General features: G+C 46.5%; 1 protein-coding gene and 1 long non-coding RNA gene across 3 annotated transcripts in view; one reads left to right on the plus strand and one right to left on the minus strand.

The window, feature by feature from the left end:
* The window catches only part of LOC135385839 (cholinesterase-like), a 29,863-nt gene extending 26,261 nt beyond the window's left edge, over positions 1-3,602 (minus strand). The window contains exons 1-2 of one of the 2 annotated variants that reach the window (XM_064615396.1): positions 3,304-3,602; positions 2,046-2,136 (exon numbers count right to left, since the gene is read on the minus strand). In XM_064615396.1, the coding sequence (XP_064471466.1) occupies positions 2,046-2,123 (78 nt within the window). In that variant the 5' untranslated portion in view covers positions 2,124-2,136; positions 3,304-3,602. The remainder of the gene's footprint in view (positions 1-2,045; positions 2,137-3,303) is intronic. The other variant, XM_064615399.1, reaches the window with a different exon arrangement.
* Positions 3,603-12,708: 9,106 nt separating this feature from the next.
* LOC135385844 (uncharacterized) lies at positions 12,709-20,679 on the plus strand. The gene is made up of 5 exons (XR_010420513.1): positions 12,709-12,845; positions 12,933-12,999; positions 13,975-14,072; positions 15,520-15,596; positions 20,413-20,679. It is a non-coding gene; the product is annotated as an uncharacterized LOC135385844 (long non-coding RNA).
* Positions 20,680-21,232: the final 553 nt, after the last annotated feature.

Raw genomic sequence — 21,232 nt, forward strand, 5'->3', positions numbered from 1 at the left:
CTAGAGCATCGAGGAAGGATGCACAGTATGTGCTACTGAGCAACAAGGTATAGACGAAACACGTCAAAGCGAGAGCCGGACACAGAACATCGAGGAAGGATACACAGTATACCACTGAGCAACTAGCTATAGACGAAACACGTCAGAGCGGGAACGGGTGGTAGCTAGAGCATCGAGGAATGATGAACAGTATACCGCTGACTAGCGAGGTATAGATGAAGTACTTGTACATTAGAGCGAAAGTCGGTCGTAGAGCAGCTATATGAAGGATGCACTGTATACCGCTGAGCAACGAAGCATGGACGAACTACGCCAGATCGGAAACGGGTTGTAAGCATCGAGGCAGGATGCACAGTATACCGCTTGCAACAAGGAACAGACGATGTACATCACAGCGAGAGCCGGTGGTAGGAAGGATACGCAGTAGACCGCTGTGTTACGAGTAACAGATGAACTATATACGTGATAGCACGTGCTGCTTGTATGCAGATGATTCACTCATTGATTCATTGATGACTCCGATGATTCAGTTTCAGTGGTAGAACATTCGGATGAGGAAGGATGCACAGTATACCGCAGAGCAACGAAGTATAGACGACCCCATATTCTTATCTCCTCTCTATCATTGGGGCAACTGTCAAATCCCGCTCGTCCGAACTTCCTCATGCCTTCTCAGATGCTGCGAAAGAAGCAAATGTCGACATACCTCCTCGTGAGGTCTGCCACACGTGGACAGGTTTGTCACCACGTATCTCCCCAACAGCATGTCACGATGTCACAGAGCAAACGCCCAGTGACACAACGCCTGCAGCACGACGACCGGGCGCCTTTCACGCAAATTTTCTACAATTCGAGGATGGCTTTCGTTCAAAGCGGTTGTTCACTCCGTTAGAGGGAAGAAATTGCTGTGTATTGGCATCGAGGCGGAAGACCAGTCACAAGGATTGGCTCCCATATAACTATATCAACAAGCTAGGACTAAAACTAGAACTAGTGCAATGCCAACTCCTGCTTGTGAAATCACGTCACGTTAAGAAAGAAAGAAACGGAAGAAATTGCGCAAGGGGGGATATGAGGAATACTCGCCAAATAATTCGGAGCCCTAGAAACAACTTTTGCGGACTCTTGAGAACTGATCAGCATCGGCGATCAGTTGTTAGGGTGTCTGCCTACTACTCCTATTGTTTCAGTTTGAACTCGGCCAAGGACGCTGGCACCTTGGTGATAGCCAGGTTGCAAGTTGCTTGGACACGTCGACTTCCACAAGGGACGTAAAATACTGTTAGCCCTGTGGTGATATTTTGTGGCACGTTAAAGAACCCTCAGGTGGGCAAAATTCATCTGCAGAGCGCGACTACTATGGCGTTGAACATGATCATTGTAGTCTCGCCAAGGTGGTGGTGGTAGTGGTGATAGGGCTTGCCGTTGTCGGCCTCACGTATGTGGGCAACGTCACGACTCACGCCCTGGGGGAATGTGCGTCCTGGGCCGACTTCTAAGGGAACTGTGCCGACATATGTCTGAAAGCGTCTGAGGAAAACCCAGGAAAAACCCCAGACAGCACAGCTTTCAAGTCTCACAGTCTCAAGTTTCACAGTTCACAAGTTCACAATTCACAATGCTGCTAAACGTACAGCTCAACGATAGGTTAGGTGAAACACATCGCATATGACCACGTTAGTTGCGTAATTGTTTTCCCACATCTTCGATAGGACCAACAGCCACGGGTATACGGCATCCGATAGCTGATATGGTAGGTCCAAAGTCATGCTGAAGACAGCTGTTGGGAATGGTATCCCACCTCCGACTGTGCTCTCTGGGGGAAAATAAGTTATTCGATAACAGAAGACCGTGGAGTGACGTATTACTGGCTACTAGGCAGAACCAGTAGTGTCATATGGTCAAGCAGTTCCTTCTATGGTGTATTTTTTGTCCTTGCTCACTTACCTCAACGTTTCTTATCCGAAGTATTTCTAGTCGCACTTAATATTGTGCATGAGAGTGCCGAAAACTTTTTTTCTGTCAAATGCTGTTATTGTACTCACCTTCAGTGTCACACTTTCTAATTTCCATGCCAAACTTGGCGTGAAGGAAATGTTGGCGGGGGAACCCGCAGCTCGCATGGGTGTAGAAAATCTGCAAACGGGATGGATGCCCACAATAACTCTCTTCAGCGTCCCCGACCATTCGACAGCTCGAGCAACGCAACAAGAACGTGCACAAGTAAGTAGGAACAAGTATACCTCGAAAACTCGCCATGACACACAGCCAGCGCGTTCGCTGGACTTATTTTACTGTGCGTTAAATCTGGCGACATATGCATGCATTCAGTATTGTTTCCCATAACAAATGGTCGCACGGGAGTGAGAAAATACGATTCTCTTTATTTGCAAGTGCCATTCACATCAATACTGTAACTCACGTAAAAGAATAAAAGAAATATTACACAATGCTACTGGCATCCTGGCATACACGGCGGTGGGCCAACGTCATATTACGATCTGGGTACTTACCTTGGTTCTCAACCAACCATGGGACTTTCCAGTTTAAAGTGGTACCGATGGCCTGGACGTGAACGACTGTCTTATCAAATTTCCGCGGGCGGACAAAATTAATCCACAGACCGACTATGGCGCCGACGATCATAGTTGTCTCGCGGCGTAAAGACACGAATTACCATTACCATCGAGTGGCTTCACATAACGACTGGGACGATGGACCACGGATCTCAAAAGTCAACTTCATACACGGAAAGCTTGTGGCTACGGTGTAACCATCAGTCTTCTTCGTTCCTTTTTGTACATTGTTTCAGCGTTTGTACAAACGAAATTGAAGAAACAACCTCGAGAAACAATGCACAAGTGAGCGTAGAAAAATGCTGCGGCAGAAAGAGGAAAATACTACAACGGAGAAAATATTCAAGTACCTCACGGCAGTTGACGGTGTGACATCTCGACACGTCACTTATTATGTTGCAATATGACAAACTTTCCCTGGTGATGTTGTCTCTGTATGTACATATATCGTACCTGACGTCGTGGTATTCGTATATGTGTGGTGGCGCTGCACTTTTCAAAGACAATGAAGCACGCTCAAAGCACGCTCGTGGTGTGCTTCCGTGTACCGTCCACGGTCTCGGTGTATCTCAGTATGTTAACCATTACTTACAAGAAGTGGTATAACCTCAAACACTCGATGACTGCTCTCTATGTGCGCACATGCAATACCGCGCAAGCGCACCGACAACTAGCTTGGGATCCAGTGCGGTCACATGCATATATTATAATCTCATTTGCCACTTGCCTTGTACGTGGACGCAACGACGATCAGTAGATAGCCACAGTCCAAAGCACTTTCTCAAGCACCTGCAACAAGTTTTCTTGGGACATGAACTGCTCGCAAGGAACAAGACTAAGAACTTCCCGAAATTTGAGAAATTGATATCCTCTAAAGAATCAACGTCGTTCCCCCAAGCACCACGCTACGCAGCTAGCACTGGTCGATGCCAGCGTGACTTCTGCCGTGGAAGATGACTTCATTGGCAGTGTGAACTGCTGCTGTCCTGGACAAGAGTAGTGCACTGCTAACTAGACAGATGTGCACTTTCTGCCGCGGAAGCGCCCACAGGTGTTAGCCAGGCACCTCGCTGAACAAGACGGATATTCCGTATTTTTAGTGTCATCATTTATTATCCCTCTAAGCACGGACGGATGAATTGGAAGCTGCCCAGGCGGGGCTGACGCAGCAAACAAGACGCAGCATTCCCAACGCCGTGTGGCAATCTAGGCATCGCGGCGAAAGACTTGCTCAGCAGCCGAGTGCCAGGGGACGGGGCCGAAGTGCGCTAGACGAAAAGGGACACGGAAAGGGTGCGCCTGCGGTGGACCTGGCAACCTTTTTATTGCAACATGACAAATGGTGCGGAGATGTATCACACTGCCAACCGTACCTGGGTGTTGCGCTGCCCCCTTTTCACTTTCCTCTCTGTGCATACAGATTGTTTTCGTTTTTTTTTTTTTTCCTTCATTTTGTTTTCTTACATAAACATTCAAACAATGTGAAAAGGTACGAGAAAGACGAAGAAAGTGCAATGGCTGCGTTATAGCTCATGTCTAGTACTACTGTATGAATAATACAGACAGTAACACAGCACTGTATTAGGTACATAGATTTTGGTATAGAGCTCTGCCCGGGTCCCCGACCCGACCCGCGGGCTGGGCCGGGTTTGTTATTGGCTGCGTGCTCCGAGTCGGGCCGGGCTTGAGCCGGGCCCAGGCCCACAAACCTGTTTCCGAGAGTCAGTCTCGACCGGGTCACGCAGCTAATTCCACGCAATGTAGGACTATTAGTTCATATCATCACGTGCTTGCGTCATTCCTGTGCATTGTATTTGCAAAAACAAGCAAGGGATTCTGGATTATGCTTATGATTCGACCACATATAACATTCTCAAAGCCACCTTCGTCTTTCGCCGTGTGCGGCATTAGTATGGTGTAATCTTCGCAGTTGTTTTCGAGTTTCTAAACCAGCACAGATTCCTGTCGGGCCGTTTTGTGGCCCTAGGGTATTCTTCGCAGCAGTGTTTCCGTGCCTGACAGATAGAGCACGCTTTACAGGCGCTGTGTGTGTGTGGGGGGGGGGGGGGATTTATTGATCACAGGCGTAAGCTCCCCGTTTCGTTTTGCATTAACGGTGCTTAGGAAGATAGCGACTTTCACTTTTGTTCTTTCTTTTTTTTTTCTTTTAACGAGCGATTCTATCGGGAGGGAATCGTACGACGTACACAGCGCCGCAAACTGGGACGCCCGTCGGCGAGAGTGTCAACGTTACGTTTTGTAGCAGCTTGACAATATTGTGCGCTTCGACACGGTGTAGCTGCACCCCACTCCCCCTCTCTTTTAGGTGATCATGCCATGACTTTCTGTACCTCCTCATTCCTTTCGTTCGCCCCTCCCCGTTATGTTCCAATATGGCGGCTACCGGATCTTCTGAGGTACATTTATTACTCTGCCTTAAATACAATTCTAAACCACTTTTTCGTATGTTTCGTTACTAAGAGAGTGTGTGTGTGCGTGTGTGTTCTAGAGAGCGTACGTCCTGATTGCTGCGTTATTTTGAATTCGGGACTACGGAGGAAACCCACGGTCAAGAATGGCAGGGGGTGCTTGGAGCCCCTCATCTCATTGTATAGCATACTACACTTAGGCTAACACGTCACTACTTTTGTCCCACCTATAGGCCCGGTTTCCCAACGCCGGTTAACTCTGAAACGAGATCAAGGCTAGGCCTTGATCAAAAGCCTTGATCGCCTCAAAAAATAATTGAGTGTTAACTTCAAGTTTAAACACGTTTAAGCTTAACAGCGTGACAGCTTAAACGTGCTTAAACTTGAAGTTATCACTCAATTCTTTTCTACAAACGTTAATTGGTGAGGCGATGAATGTCTCAGACCCGGTTTCAGTAACGCAAATTAACATTTGAACCGATATCAACGGCCCGTTAACTTGAATTTAACGCTTAACTCTGCGTCACTAAAGGGAGTCATTGTCTCTGAAACATTATCACGCCACCAACTAACGTTTGTAAAAAGGAATTGAGTGTTAACTTAAGTTTTAGCAACCCTTGATCTCGGTACAAAGTTAATTAGCGTTGATGAAACCCGGCCTCAGCGACAATAGCTCCCTTTAGGCCCGGTTTCACCAACCCCGATTCACATTTGAACCTAGATCTTTAATGCTTAATCTTGATCTCGGTTCAAAGATAACCTCAGGAGGAAGATAACCTGCGTTGGTGACACCGAGCCTAGGCCCGGTTTCACCAACGCCTGGGGGTCCAAAGCACCCCCCCCCCTTCGGAACTTTCCCAGGGGGTGTCTCTCCCCCCTGGGAAGTCTACCCAGCTGACACTCAAAATGGACGTTTCGAGGGATATCCAAAGAACCGTGTGTTTCATGCGAGTGATCACGAAAATCCTGTAAAAATTTCCCTCGGACTTTGAACCGAGATCCCTTAACTTGAATTCAACGCTTAATTCTGCTTCACTAAAGAGAGCTACTGTCACTGAAACATTTATCATGCCACCAACTCATGCAGTCCTTAGGATATCCCTCGAAACGTTCATTTTCAGTGTCAGCTGGGTCAGGGGGCCCGCCCCCCACCCCTGGGAAAGCTCCGCTCCGAGGGGGGGGGGGGGGGGCTCAGGTCCCCCAAGCTCCCCGTAGTCGGCGCCTATGGCGTGGAGGGTTTCTAGAGGGTGTGCAGATCAGAGGCATCTGTCTCACACGTAACAGGTCAGTTGCTGCTGTCGTTCCAGCTATATGTTCCTGCACACACACGACGCGGTGGGAACGCCACAGACAAAACCAAAAAATCTATGGAGGGGTGCTTCACTGCTTCTTTAAGGGTACTAACATGGCTCCTCATGATGATTACTCTTAACAGTTCCGATCTGCTCGAAGGAAACTGTTGGAATTTGGACGAGCTCCGACAGGAAATTTGATATGTGATAAAATCCAGATTTTGACAAATTGCATGTATAGGAGGAAAAACGCACAAGTGTGACGAAGCGAACGAATCCTTGAAGGAAGTTACAACCACGGTGTTACAACGTATTTCATACGATACAACTCTTCACCGTCAAGAAAAATGATTTGGTTATTGCGAACTTAGACGCCAGAAGCGTAATAAATAAAGAAGTAGAACGTATTGTGTTAGAATGTGATCCGTACGTGATTGTCATCGCGGAGAGACCCAGCTTGATGATACCGTAAGAAATGCAGGAGTATGTCCTCCTGGCTACAGAATATTCCGTACATACAGAAGTGGAGGGGGAGTGGCAATTAGAGCCCTGCACCATCCGCGGATGGAAGCGGATATCCGCGGATATCCGCAAGATACTTGCGGATTCGGATGAAAATTTAGCACTTTCTGCGGTGTGCGGATCGGATGCGGATGGCGTGAGGTCGGATGCGGATCGGATGCGGATACGAAGGCAGCGGATCGGATGCGGATATACCGCGTGCTGTCATTTTTCCACCAGCAATTTATTTGTATTGCGCGCCGACAGCCGACAGCGAGCGCATGCTCGGGTTCACCTTTGTCCATGCACGGCGCCAAGACGGGAGAGGAGGCATTCTGGCGTCTCGAACCGCGCGAGCACCGACGAGGTAGCGTTCCACGCGTTCCAGAAGTCTCTCCATATCGCGTTTGTTGAAAGGTTTACCTTTGCTTGTCGTCATGACTGAGTCCTTCCGTGACAGCATGGAGGCATCCGAAATTATACCAACATGCTTCCGGCGGTCTTTACGCGTCTTTCGAAACGTGCGGATTTTGCGGATCGGATGCGGATGGTGCGTTTTGCTCAGCGGATCGGATGGGGATGTAAACTGTTGTGTATGGTGCGGCTGCGGATCGGATGCGGATAATGTGTGCGCGGATGCGGGTCGGATGCGGATGCCAAAAATCTCATCCGCGCAGGGCTCTAGTGGCAATTATAGTCAAGCGGACAGGTTTGCAAAGACGCCCTTGGGACCTCTACATTAGAACCCGAGTGATGGGCAAGGTTAAATGTGGGGACATTTGGCCGACAAGAGGTGCATTTTGCAGAATCCCTCGTTCTTAGGTCTCGACTTTGAACCAGTTGTATGATTTTGTGGCACACGATGTCATAATAGAAAACAGATAATTTTAGCAGAAGACTTCAACCTGTCGACAACAGACCTCTGTCCGAGAAACGTCATCATGACGTTGGTAGACAGACTGAAACCGAAACCGAAGTCGGAAGGGGAGGGCTGGGTTCCACGAACGGGCACTTGTTCGCTTCCTCCCATTGAAAGAAAAGTAGGACCGGAGGTCACGTCCCTTTCAGGGACCACCGTAATCCCCTCAAGACCGTAGCTTTCGGGCGTGACCTTGTTCGCCCCTAGCTTCGAGCGTAGTTCAACTCTACCAAATTGGTGGCGCTATCGAACACTGTGGCGTCATTCGTTTACAAACAGGGAGAGGTCTATTGATTGGGGTTTGCTACCCTCTGATCATCAGGACGGAATCCGTTCTGAAGTGCTGATTAATATTGTGCGCGAACGTGAGCTTATTCAGGTCGTAAATGCACCAACTATGATTTCTCAAAAGTCTTCTTCAGCCTAGTTTTGTTTGCTTGTTTGTATGTTTGTTTGTGTTCATGTTTGTTTGTGTTCATGTTTGTTTGTTTGTGTTTATGCCATAGTCCGTTGAGGCGTTCAACCGAATAAGGCATTTCAGACATACAACTGTAGCTAGTGGGAGAATTATTGCTCAGTACAAATTTCTTGAGCGCTCGATTACTGTCGTGTGGACGACTGCGGCGTACTTGAGCATTTATCCGCAAGCTATGAAGAGTTTCTGAATGTTACTGGACTCTGTAACGGAGACATCGATAAAATTTAGAATTTCTTTTACTGCTAGGTGCTGTGCAAATAAGTACGACTCAACACGAAAACAAAATTTTACGTAAAACACGCACGGTCTGGAATCCAGTGCCACCTGTAGAGTGATGGTAGATTAACAAATAACAAGCCTAAGGAAATCGCTTAGGAAAAAATTGCATGGAGCAAACTTATTTGCAGTGCCCCCAAGAGTCGCCCTGCGCCACGTATGCCTAAAACTAAAAATAGAGCGCAGCTGTGAATGATAGGAATGAGGACACTTCTAAACGGTTCAATCGATACTTCATGCATGATGCAGTGGCACGAGCGGCGTAGGCAGAAAAATATTTCGGAAGGAGCTCCATGGGGACTTCACATGGGTGAGGATGATGTTCCCCTCGCTTCCCTCTCCCAAATGCACTACCTAAGGTTAACCCCCCCCCCCTCCAGCTACGCCAGTGAGTGGCACCCTTACTAAACCATTGTGAAGTACTGACACCTGTCTCCTATTTGCATGACACAATATGAAGAAATCCTGTTTTTAGTTAATACACTTGGAGAAGAACACTGGAACATGATAGAGTAAGTCCTAAATTGGTAGTAGTGGTGAGGATGGAACTGCTTGCCGTAGTCGGCCACGCTCATGCGGGCGGTCCTACATTGCTTGCTTATAAGACCTTGGTTGGACCAGTCATAGAACATGCAGCAGCTGTCCGGTTTCCGTATCAGTCAGTAAGAATAAACCTCTACACGAGAAACGTCATCATGAACGTTGGTAGACAGACCGAAACCGAAACAGATCGGAAGGGGAGGGCTGGTTTCTACAAATGAGCACTTGTTCGCTGCCTCCTATTGAAAGAAAAGTGGAACCGAAGGTCGCGTCCCTTTCAGGGATATCATCGTAATCCCCTCAAGACCGTGGCTTTCGACCTTGTTGGCCCCATAGCTTCGAGCATAATTCAACTCTACCAAACCAGTGGCGCTGTCGAACATTTTGACGTTATTTGTTTACAAACAGGGAGAGGTCTAAATGATACAAAGAATGCCAGCGAGAATCATCTGCAGCAGATATTTTAGAAGTGACCGGGAAAAGTAGAAGTGCGTGCAGGGCGTATGAATCAAATGATATTTTTTTACGTGTGCTCTGAGTCTGAGGTCCCATGCCCGTAGAACGACGACCCCCTGAAATTTCGTTTGCTGTTGAAAACGAAAGGATTCGGCTTCGCAGCACAGAGCTAACCACTGATCTCGATTGTAAAAGGCTGGATCGCGGATGGGGAGCGCGAGCGTGAGGAAACCGGCCGCCATCTTACTGTACCCACAACAGTCGCCGCAGCGATCATGGCAACTTCTTGTAATTACGGTCGTACCAACCGTACTGACAAGGATACAGGGCCTAAATTTCTACAGGTGAGTAATTCTTTATCAAGGAATAAATAGGCGTCCATTCTGTATATTTAGTTGACCATTATGAAGTGTTTTTTTGTTCAAAACGAGCACTGGATGCAGGTTGTTTGATCGCTCTTCCGAGGTTCAATCGAGCACACTTGCATGTTACCTGGTGGCAAATACAGTTTGAGTGCATAATGTGCTTGAAAGAACATGTTATAGTACACTGGTAGTGTTGTCATCAATATATGTGCGAGCACTCGAGCGCTTTTTTGCATGCATTGCTAGCATGGTACACGGTGTTCTCTACGGAAGCGAGTGCACATTCATTTCTTTGAATTACCTTCGCGCACAAGTTCGGTATTACGTCGTAACCAGACCAAGATTGTCACCTTTTTTCATGTATTGGTATTGTTTTGTGCCTTGGTTTGATTTGTGACACAGAATGCTACGTGACGGTGGTGTGGCGCGACTTGGATAACGCCTTGTGTCTCACCTGTATCGTCAGCTTGTTACGATAATAATAATTTGTAGCGTGCCGTGCTATTTGTAGCAGTTTTTAAGGCAAAAGTGGTGTCTCGTCAATACAGGTTTCGTCATGTGGACTACCCAGTGAATAATCTGTGCAGTGTGATACGACTGGGTGTACAGATAAGTATCAAGTTCCTCATCCACTGGTTTCTACTTTACAGGAAGGAACCACCTCAGTGCACGCACTGTGGTTAGCCTCTCTCAAATTTGCACATTTTCATACATGTTGACATCAGAAACACACCTTAGACTCCTTCACCCAGCAATATAATAATTATAATTCTTTTTAGAAGAGTTCCCCATATTCTTTTTAGAATAGGTTTTAATCTTTTCAATTTTTAGAAGATACAGGGATTGTAAGCCATGTTTTAAACTGATGTTTTAACATTTGTCCAATGCATTTATTAAACAACATTCATTTTTAACTGGTTGCACCCAAACCAATGTTCTGATGTATTATTGCCTTTGTTGTCGATGCACCATAAAAATTGGAATAATCATCAATACTGGTTACTTCACAGCTGCCTCGACATACTCAAGAAATGGGTGCAGAACCTGCGTAATGCCCACAAACTTTGACTACCACAGCACCTCCAGAAAGTAAAAGCATATGTGTCACATATGATTTTTAAAGGCATTCACAGTATATAATACCTTGTGTGAACTGTTGTAGATCTAAGCAGCCTCTACAGTACACTCTCAGAAATTAAAACATGTCAGGGAACTGTGATAATCGTTTCAGTTAATAGGCATGCACATATATGCTATAAGAAGAAATTTATTTATTGAGGATGCATTTCTCTGGTACTGATGTTGTTTACATCTACCGTTGATCACATTAAATTTAAAATTCAGCATATATGAGAAAATATCAGGAGGGAAGTTGCTATTCTTTGCTCATTCCAACCTAAAATTGAGTGCTACAAATTTAGAGAGTGTACCTGTCCATTGTCATCCCTAAAATATATATTGTCATTGTAGGAAGGTCACAAAACAATAAATGTAGTCTTTTGCGACCTCCCTGCACGTTCATTGTATCCTGAAATGCATAAGTGCAAGAAATAAATGTTGAACTTGAAAAATGTATACTCTCTTTACTCATCATCAGTGATCTTCTTTACAAAAGCATATCGTGTTAGACTTTTTTGTTTACGCTTCACAGACAGGATACACGAGGTCCAAAATGACAAAAGCACAACTGTTTCAAGCTCCAAATCGTTCTGTTGCAATTTGCAGACCATACGTGTGTAGTGCAAGAGGGCCCCTGCACATCAAAGGGTAAGATGGGAGTCATTAATGAAAGTGGTTCCTATGAGAGACTTCGATGCTGAAGAAAATTGTGCAAACTGCGGAAAGTGCCATAGAAGATCTCCAGAAAGCGTGTCTGGTCTCACAACGGTGCCCCTTTTAGATGACGATGATACTGATTGGTGTTTCAGATGTGGAGCTGCATTTTTTGTAACGTGCTTCACATAACAAGCATGACAAAGCCAGTGCTGGATGGACGTTCAGTTTGGCACAACCGCGCCTGCAAATACGCAGAACAAATGAAGGAAGCAACAAACATACATAAAAGGGCTGTACTTCAAAAAGAGATAAGTCCTGTGTCTCAAGCAGGTGTCACCACACTTCCTAAGTAAGTTAATTGATTAAGCTTACATCACTACCTTACTAACTGTTCTAACGAGCGCGAACGAATTGCGTGAAGTAATTATTTGAGCTGCTTGACGGTGTGTCCATATGTGCGAGGCATGGCACCCATGTCGTTCACTAAAAGACTCTTTCTGCGGCGATGCTTGATATAAATCATACTAAACGCATACACGGCTAAAACAACGGCTGAGAGTCTACAGAACGATATCTTTCTGTCATGCGAGGATATCTTTTCCCGGACCGTTCGTGACGGAAAAATTTTTGTCCAGAACGCAGCACAGGATATTATATACATGGTTGTTGTTAACCTCACATCGTTTCTTATTGAAATATTGGCTGGGAAACGTGCTGTAGTATAATTCCCAGCGCTGCACTGCAGTGACAGTCTAGTTTCGGAATGCAAAACATAACGTTATTAAGAATCGAAAAGCAGGGCACCTGCGAAACACTGTTAGGATACATCAGTATACTGGCACCTTACAAAATCGCGTGACGACAAACAATGATCAACGCCTGTAGCGCAATAAATACTCACAACCTCTGTTGCCTCCCATTGTTTCCAATGGGCACACACAGCGTTTTAGGGCCCACCAACATGGCGGCCCGAACGCGTACCTCTCTCCCACGAGCCCCTCTCCCATACGCGATCCATCCTTTATACATAGAGATCAGTGGAGCTAACTCAGTGTGCGCTGGGCCAACGGCATGAGCATCTAGCAACCCTGACTGTCTCCACGCACGCGCAGCCGCGCCAGTGATATCACTCATCACGTGCTGTCGAACGCGGAAATCGCTCTCGCCAGGTCTGTCTGTTCGCTCCGCCGTCATTGATTGCGTCTTTTGCGGCTGCTACTATATTCGGCTCTTCCATGTGGGTTGATCCCTCGCACCCTTTCTTGTGGCATTCGCGTACGCTGTTTGGTTGTGCCTTCATTAGGTTCTACGTTCTTTTCCCCAGATTGAATTGCGTGGAGTCTTCCCCGCGTTCCAGTCATGGCACCTGTAAAAGTGGAGGTTGAATACTGGTGAGCTATTTCAAGCCTTTTTGTCCATTTCGGCATTTCATTGGGTGAACTGAGAATTAGCACGTAGTACAGTTACTGCCATCGTACGTTGTGGTTGGCCTTCACAAAGCTGGTGTTAGTGCAAGCATGAAAGATTCTATTCTCAGTGTGCAGTAACGAAGTGCGCAAGAGAATTGCCTTAAATCACGGTGCGCTGATTGCACAGCTACGAGGAAGTGTGAAGTGTTCTGTACGCTGGCGGACGCAGACCTGTTTGCAGGAACCGGTCTTGGAAATGAGGAACAATAAGCACATGATGTGTGCTTGTCTTCGGGAGCGAGTTATTATTTGTGCCAGAGATCAAGCTTTGACAATTTGACAAAGCCTTGGCTTGTGCCGTTTGTATTTGTCAATAGTGTACACGGAGCATCCCCTCAAATGCTCCCACTGACTGCGTAAACCAGTAGTCCTCGGGTCCGAGCAGCAAAATGTCGCAAATTCCCAGTCGCATTCCTGACACCCTGCTTCAAATGCCACTGTTTCCGCTTGCGCTGTTTACATATGCCAGATGTGTCATATTTGAAGAAAACAGCTGTGGCGGATTTAACTCGTGCAGTTTTCCTATGGTGCCTAAATAAAATATCCATATACCCTAGTAGAACTCTAGGGGGTATGTTGAAAGATATGTTCATGCTGATGTTTCACCTATCGAACAATTCATCCAGGCTAGGCCACAAGGTCATGCCATATTTTCTGCATTACACTCTCGTTATTGGTACTTCACTTGTGCCATTGAGACAGTGAGTACATTTTTTGCCAATTGGAGTGGTCTTTGAGTACATGCACAGTCTGCAGCCATACGAAATTTTTCAGGTGGTTCTGGCCCCAAGTGTCTGTACTTCATTTCAGTGGCGTGTTTTGATTTAATTTAATGTGCTTGCTCTGTCTTCTATTAGTTTCTTTTTCTGTTGTTCACTCGATTGCTTCTCTTTGTAGTGGCGGATGAGGGTACGGCTCGCGCTTCGAAGAATTGAAGCGCGTCATCTTGGCCAAAGTGCCAGATGCAGTTGTCACCGGAACTGTGGGTCGTAAAAGTAAGCTAGAGCTTCATTTCTTATGTCAACTGCTTTAAAGTAAGTAGCTGTAAGTAGTTAAAGAGATCGAAACATCTAACTACTTATTTTATTCACTTGCGAGTGCTAGACTTCTCCCATTTTTTGCCGGTTAGTTTCAACTGCTTTACTGTAGGGAAAAAAATATTTCTGATAATTTCGTTTGAGCCTGAGGAATCCAACGTTTCACGAAATTGATGCAAAAAATTAAATCCTTGCGTGCTGTATTGGTGCATCAGCCCCCAACACAAATCTCCTCTGCAGTGTCTCATCTCTCTCTCCGAGCTCTATTTTCGTCTCGGGAACACAAGTTCACAGGGGGCGAGGTGAGGGGAATCCAGGGGTTGTAAATAGTTGCTTTTGTGGAGCCAAAAGATCGTTTAGAATGAGTGATACACGAGCTTACTCATTATCACAATGCAGCAAGTTCCAGTTACCCACCAGTTACCAATTACATTGCAGTAGAATTCACCATGTGGCCTCATGAAACAAATTATTTTTTAATAATCCTCTTAGTCTTAAAAAAAGGCAGGACCAACATTCATTTGTTGTTGCTTGAAGTTTTACGCACTTTTCATTAAGCCGTGGTGATCCTCATTTACAAGATTGCTCTTTGGCTTGCTGGTTGTATTTATAAATTCATTTTATCGGCACTGATTTGTGGCAGGAAGGTCGAGCATTTCTAAAAAGTGAATTGGCTTCCCTGAATAAATTGCAAGTTTCTTCTTTTCAAAAAGTGCAAGTTCTGAGGAGTGTGGTTCACTCAACATTTGTAATACAAATTTTACTGGGTAGTCGCATTTGGCAAACAGTAGGCTTCACAGAGATTGTAATTGGTCGTCGTTGACAAGTAGGAAATTTGCGCCCTCGTGGGAGGCTACAAAAATTTTCTTGTCACTGTTCAGCTGTACGTTTTGTGCACACTGAACTGATCAAATAGAGTGAGCACGTGTAAAATGTGCCAATTTTTTCAAACATGATAGGAAACACGAGCATACATATGGATGCTTGTCCTGTACTGTTTTTATATGCTCTTGTGTTCCCTGCAGTGTTTGAACTGATCTGTGTATTACACAACTGCTGCACAGGTGCTGTACAATGCAGGTGATGCAGCTCAATGCTCACTTTAAGACAGTGCCAGTAGACCTTTGGGGGAACACACACAATGTGTAGTCAGTCCGCATAATACGAAAGCCAGTGTAAGTTTAGGTGGCGTTCAGCATGCATTCATGCAGTAGCATGCTTCACAGTCTTACTTGAAGCAACAGCACACACTATAATGTGAATTTTGTACCTGCATCACAGAAATGGGGCTTCTCTTACCAACAGACTTGCTATTGGGAAAAAGATTCCTGAAGTTGTTGTTCACGTTTGCTTCATTTCATGTAGATGTATACGATGTAACAGCTTAAACCAATATACTTTTCAGCATCCTTTGAAGTCAAAGTTAATGGGGCAACGATTTTCTCCAAACTGCAGAAGGGGGCCTTCCCTAACTTCGATCAGGTGAGCTGTTTGCTTGTGCATAACGCAGGTAACATTGGTTGAGCAATGTGTGCTCATGCTGCCATGTAACTTAAGTAGATGTCTCTAACCAGTCCATGTAGTGTGAAGTTCGTACTTCATGTTTCCGGAGTACTGTATAAGTAGTAATTTTCGCGAGGACCTATTTTTCGCGAAATTCGCGAACGCCCTTTTTTCGCGAATTTAAAGTCCCGCGAAATATTCGAACCAATGACAGAAAAATACGTGAAAGAAATATGTAAGCAATTTGACCCAGGACGCTGAGGCAACTTATGTATACGGAGTTTCTTACGCTGTTACACTGCATTGCCTCGCACAGTGTTCAGTTCGCCGCTGCAACTGGAGACTGTAGTCCTGCCTTCACGTACGAATCCCCCGTGGATGCAAGCCTCCCGTGATTCCGGTTCCTTGTAAGCCTGGATCATCCAGAAAGCGCGTATGCACTCTGTCACGCGTATAGACCTTTGGAAAAGTTGTCGCATCACTACCAAGTGCCAATCGCACCTGCTCGATGCGATGACAGGAATGACGGGAGACAGGGCAATTGGGCAATGGCACAGATACGAGCCGAGTAGGACCCCCTAATCGCATCCCTTGCAGTCAGAAGTGCTCAAAAGGAAGACAAATTGAACGAGTTACCCAGTTGGGATACCTCTTATTAGCTTCTTCCAAGAAGTTCAAGGTGGATGGCCCCTAAGATGCAGGGCGGACGCAGCGCGGTACCGCGAATTTAAGGTTCCGCGAATAATTGCCTGATCCTGGCTTCTCACAAATTCGCGAATTATTGAGCCCGCGAATTTAAGCACTGTGGGAACCTTCGTTCACCACGACCGGAACCCCAGACTCGCTCGCATCAACTGCGCATGGGAAGAACCACAAAAGGAGGTTTACTCACAACAGACCTGATTTATTCCCTGCCATGTTGCAGGCCACGCTCCCAAAGAACACACACCCCTCCAGCATCAAGCCCACCCCCTTAAATACCGGCGTAGCAGTACAGCCAGCGCCCCTACTGGGGCTACAATGTCGGGTAACCACTAGCGCCCCCACATCTCCCCCTCCTCAAGTTCGTTACACAAAAGTTCAGAGGTCCTCGTCGGAGGGAAATTCCATGAGCAATTCTTCCTCGAAAATCGGAGGCGGGGCACCGGGTGGTTCGGGTGGCTGGCGAAGCGTCTCACGCAGGAGCTCGCGGAGCGCCTTGGGCCGCATGCGACGAAGAACGCTTATAGCAGCCTCTGGGTTGATAGCGCTAGAGGAGGACTCCGCCGCCCGTGTTCGATGCAGATGTCCCCGCTGGTGAGTGGCCCGGTGAATTTCAGGAACACGGCAAAGCGGGCACAGCACTCGTTGTTCTTCGGCCGAGAGGGGCAGAAGTGGGTCCGAGGGATGCCTCTAAGCCATGGTCAGTCCACGGAACGGCGGCAGAGCAGTGGCCGGGTCTGATGTCCGAAGGGGGCGATGCTGAGAAGACCACCTGGAGTGGCTAGCCCAAGAGACGGGATAACCGTTGTGGACGACAGTCCATGTCGAAGCCGATCTCATCCGGGGTCGAGGAACCACAGCGGGAGGAACCGGGGACCGGGAGCGGGAATATCCAGGCGGCCTTGATGGACGAACCGTCCTCCCTGGTCCTCGTCGACTAGAGACTGGAAGAAACGAAAATAGGCAGTAGTGAAAGGGAAGCCCCCCACCACGAGCGCTGGGTCAGCACTCTCTCCTACGTACGAGCGAAGGACCGCGTAACGGAAGTTCGAAAAAAATCGCACTGGACCGTGAGCACCTGGATGTGGTGACCGAAACCCAGTACTGACAGATACATACCGGTTGAAACCCGGATGGTCCACATCAGCAGGTTGGGGCCTGCAGTACCCTCCCTACAATGACTAACCTTTGCGCAAAACAATGGTGTCGGATACTCGGGGAAACGGCGACATCCAGGAACCGAGACATTGCCTTAAACCAGTTGAAAGCCGGCTTCTTCCCAAGCGTACCAGGGCGTCACATGAAACCGTAACACGTCTGGGCTATCTCTTGTAAATCCTAAGAGATAAGCGTACTCCAGGTTGCGGGCGGTGTCAAATTCGTCCGAGATACCGTTGCGCCGGGTAGAGCGCGACGTCACCTTATCAGCCTGATATCCGCGTAATCCAAGAATGCGGTATATCAGGAAACAACAGCGTGCAAGATCATGTCTAGAGCGGCGAACCGCCTAACATCAAGACGCGCTGTCCCTAGCGTGCCATGCATGGTTACACCGCTATCGGGTTAGAATTGTCAGGCTACGGCCTGCAGGTTCCAGAGTGTGACAATTATGCGGATGAGGGCACTGCCAAAGTACCTCAAACCTCGTCAACGGCCCTGCAAGGTCCGGATGGCTGTCCGCTGGTGTCCGCGGACGGGGAGCGAGCAGAGTGCGTCGGGAACCGAACACATCAAGGATTGCAACAGTAGGTCTACAAACAATTCAAACCTAACAATTTCCAAAAACAAGCCAAATCCTAATTAGGTAAAAAGCCGGAAGAAACCCAACATACCGTGGCTCCCATGCTGGTGACCGAACGAGAGGGCTCCGGAATACTGGGCGTAACCCGTACATTCTGCCAACACGAGTAACGAGGCTAGTGAAAACACTAGAATTTGGATAAGATAACGGGGCGACTCCGCTGCACCAAGCAGGATGAGCCAACTGCCCCCCGAGACAACAGCACAAGGCTGCTTCCGTCTCAAAAAGACTGAAAATACAAAAAAGCAACGGAAAATACGACCAGCGGTGACTCTAGTGCACCGTGCAAAATTAGCACACCGCTACGGAAGCAAGAGCGCGAAGCTCCTTCCCGCTTCCAAAAAAAGAGCTAAATCACAAAATTACAAACAGGCACTCATACTCGTATTAGCAGAAAACGGGGAAGGCCCCTACGTTGGGCGCCAAATTGTGGGAACCTTCGTTCACCACGACCGGAACCCCAGACTCGCTCGCATCAACCGCGCATGGGAAGAACCACAAAAGGAGGTTTACTCACAACAGACCTGATTTATTCCCTGCCATGTTGCAGGCCACGCTCCCAAAGAACACACACCCCTCCAGCATCAAGCCCACCCCCTTAAATACCGGCGTAGCAGTACAGCCAGCGCCCCTACTGGGGCTACAATGTCGGGTAACCACTAGCGCCCCCACAGCACTTATACAGTATATGGTCTGTAGCTACTTGTGTTATGTAGCATTTGCTACATAAGCTCTTTAGAGCTCATATGGTATGTGGAACACCATTGGGTAAATTGACTGGAGGAGGTTTCACCATGAGTGGTATTACAGTAATGGAACATGTGCCACGGAAAATACATTGTGTGGCTGCAGTTTTGCCGGGCAGTGTTGACCATTCAGTGTACGAGCCAGATTGAAAAAGACACTAGGAAATTGTTTTTCAATTTACACACTTTGTTGAGGTTGATTTGGTGGCTACCTACATGAGATTTCAATCGACAGCATAAGACCCTTGGGGTATTACTTTGTAGGATACATATCGTATTAAATTTGCACAAAAGAGGAAGACAGTTTAACTGCAGGAGAAATTTTTCTGCTTAAGCATTCCTTTGGGTACAGTAGGGAATTTTATAAAATGCAAAGCACTAACTGGTGGTTTAATTTTTTAAACTGAGCACACCCTTTGTCCTAAGGATGCTGGTATAGAAATGTTGTGTTCCATGAGTGATGAATTCAACCGCAAATAGCGAGGGACAGCTTGATTTCATCATGTCGTACAAACAAGCCCATCTGTCCACTTTGTTCTTTGAATGTTTAGTAGTCAGAAACTGACTACCTTGTTGCTCTGGGGCTTCGTATGCAAAGTTCACATTTCATTTAGTAATCGTGAGCAGCTTTGTTTACCACTGCAGATTAAATTTGAGTACAGCTACAAACAGCCAAACTTTGTCATTAAAGTAATGTTTTATGTCCTCCATGACAGCCCAGAACTAAATTTGACATAATTTCTCTAGCTGAATTGTTTTTAGTGCTCTGAAACGAAGAATGTGTGAATTGTATGTAAAAATAGCAAATTTGCAAATAAAAAACTAAAATTACTAACAGCAAGGTACTAACATGAATTCTACACTGAATTGTGATTGTGGTACAGATATGGTAAGCATGTGCTGCGCAAGGGTATTCAAATATAGGTGCAGTCACCTGGCAATTGTGCCTTTCTGTACAGCAGAAGACGTTTTAATTTTATTTTATTTCCACAACAGAAATATGGCTCGGGCACAAAAAGGAAAGGTTACCACCAGATGACCACATTATGGCTGTATTGGGGAATATAATGGATGTGACATTGCCGTAGCTTTGATAGATACTACTCTGTCCAAACACTGACATCTGTTTTCTGTAGCTCCCAAACACTTCAGGAACCTATGCTAGCAACCTGCACAGCTGTGCAGGGTTGCCAAAGTTACATCAGACAGCTATGAAAAGGCAGCTGTTTGAAGGACCTGCAGTATTGCAATAATTTGCCTGGCTGTTAAGACTAGACCTAGTAACAAGAGCTGGTAATACTCTGGAACAACGTTTAGAATCCTGTGACTTCCCAGATCACTGAAACAATATTTTTTCCAAATGTGAATGAGTCCCCGTACTAGCAATACGTAGATGTCTCCCACCTGATTGCTTTTCACATAACCTCAAAAATGGAGCGCATGGTGAGAATTGACATGACCTGGTTTAGTACAATGCCTTTGCATTCTATCTAGCTTAGCATGCATTAGAAACGACAACGACGGAGCTTTTCTGTTTTGGCACTAGGTAGCCGCGGCTGTACTGCAAGCAAGCCAAGGCAAACCTGTCCAGCCCATATAGCGCTTCAGATTGTGCAGATGAGTGCTAAATCTCCTTGAGCAGGCAAGGAGCACAAGTATCTGGTGGCCAGCAAGTTGAACCTGAATGATGGGTGCCTTCCAAAGCAGTTTTATGCAGGTGGTGCCTTGAAGAATGTGCAATAGCGCTGCTGTTACTTGAGTTCATTCTGCCTGTACAAGCGCTCAAGTAAAGATTGTCTTCTACAAAATCCTCTCTTCTGTCTTCTGTGCTTTCCTGGTACAAAACTTCCTCTCTATGAATATGAGCTGATGGAACTTAAAACCAGTGACATTTAAAGCCTGTTCAAACCTCATGTTTTCTTGATGAGATTTCTATCCAATGTGCGACAAGTTATTTTAGAAACAGCAGTGTTTGAGACAAGTTATGTGCGTGACAGAGTGAAGTGTTTAAGCTCAGTAGCGATAGAAATGTCATTGGGCAATATGCAAGGCACCTAACTGCAACAGATTACATCACTGATTAAGTGAATTCTGAATAACACTGCCGTGTAAGGTAAGACCCTGAAACCTGCTCAACGAGATGTCAGGTCTCGTAAATGGCACAAAAATAATTAAGGTAGTAACGACAACATAAGGTACTACTAAAGAGGTGATATCATAAGCGGCTCAAGTGTGTACTACTGCATAGTGTGCGGTACACTGTCAAAGGCTCTTGAATGGTCAGAACTGGTATAGAGATCATTAGTCAAGAGGGGATACTGCTGGTGCAGCTCCATATATTTTCCACGGGACAAACTTAGCACCCG

Source organism: Ornithodoros turicata, chromosome 2, assembly GCF_037126465.1.
Source record: "Ornithodoros turicata isolate Travis chromosome 2, ASM3712646v1, whole genome shotgun sequence".
NCBI classification, from domain to species: Eukaryota; Metazoa; Arthropoda; class Arachnida; order Ixodida; family Argasidae; genus Ornithodoros; species Ornithodoros turicata.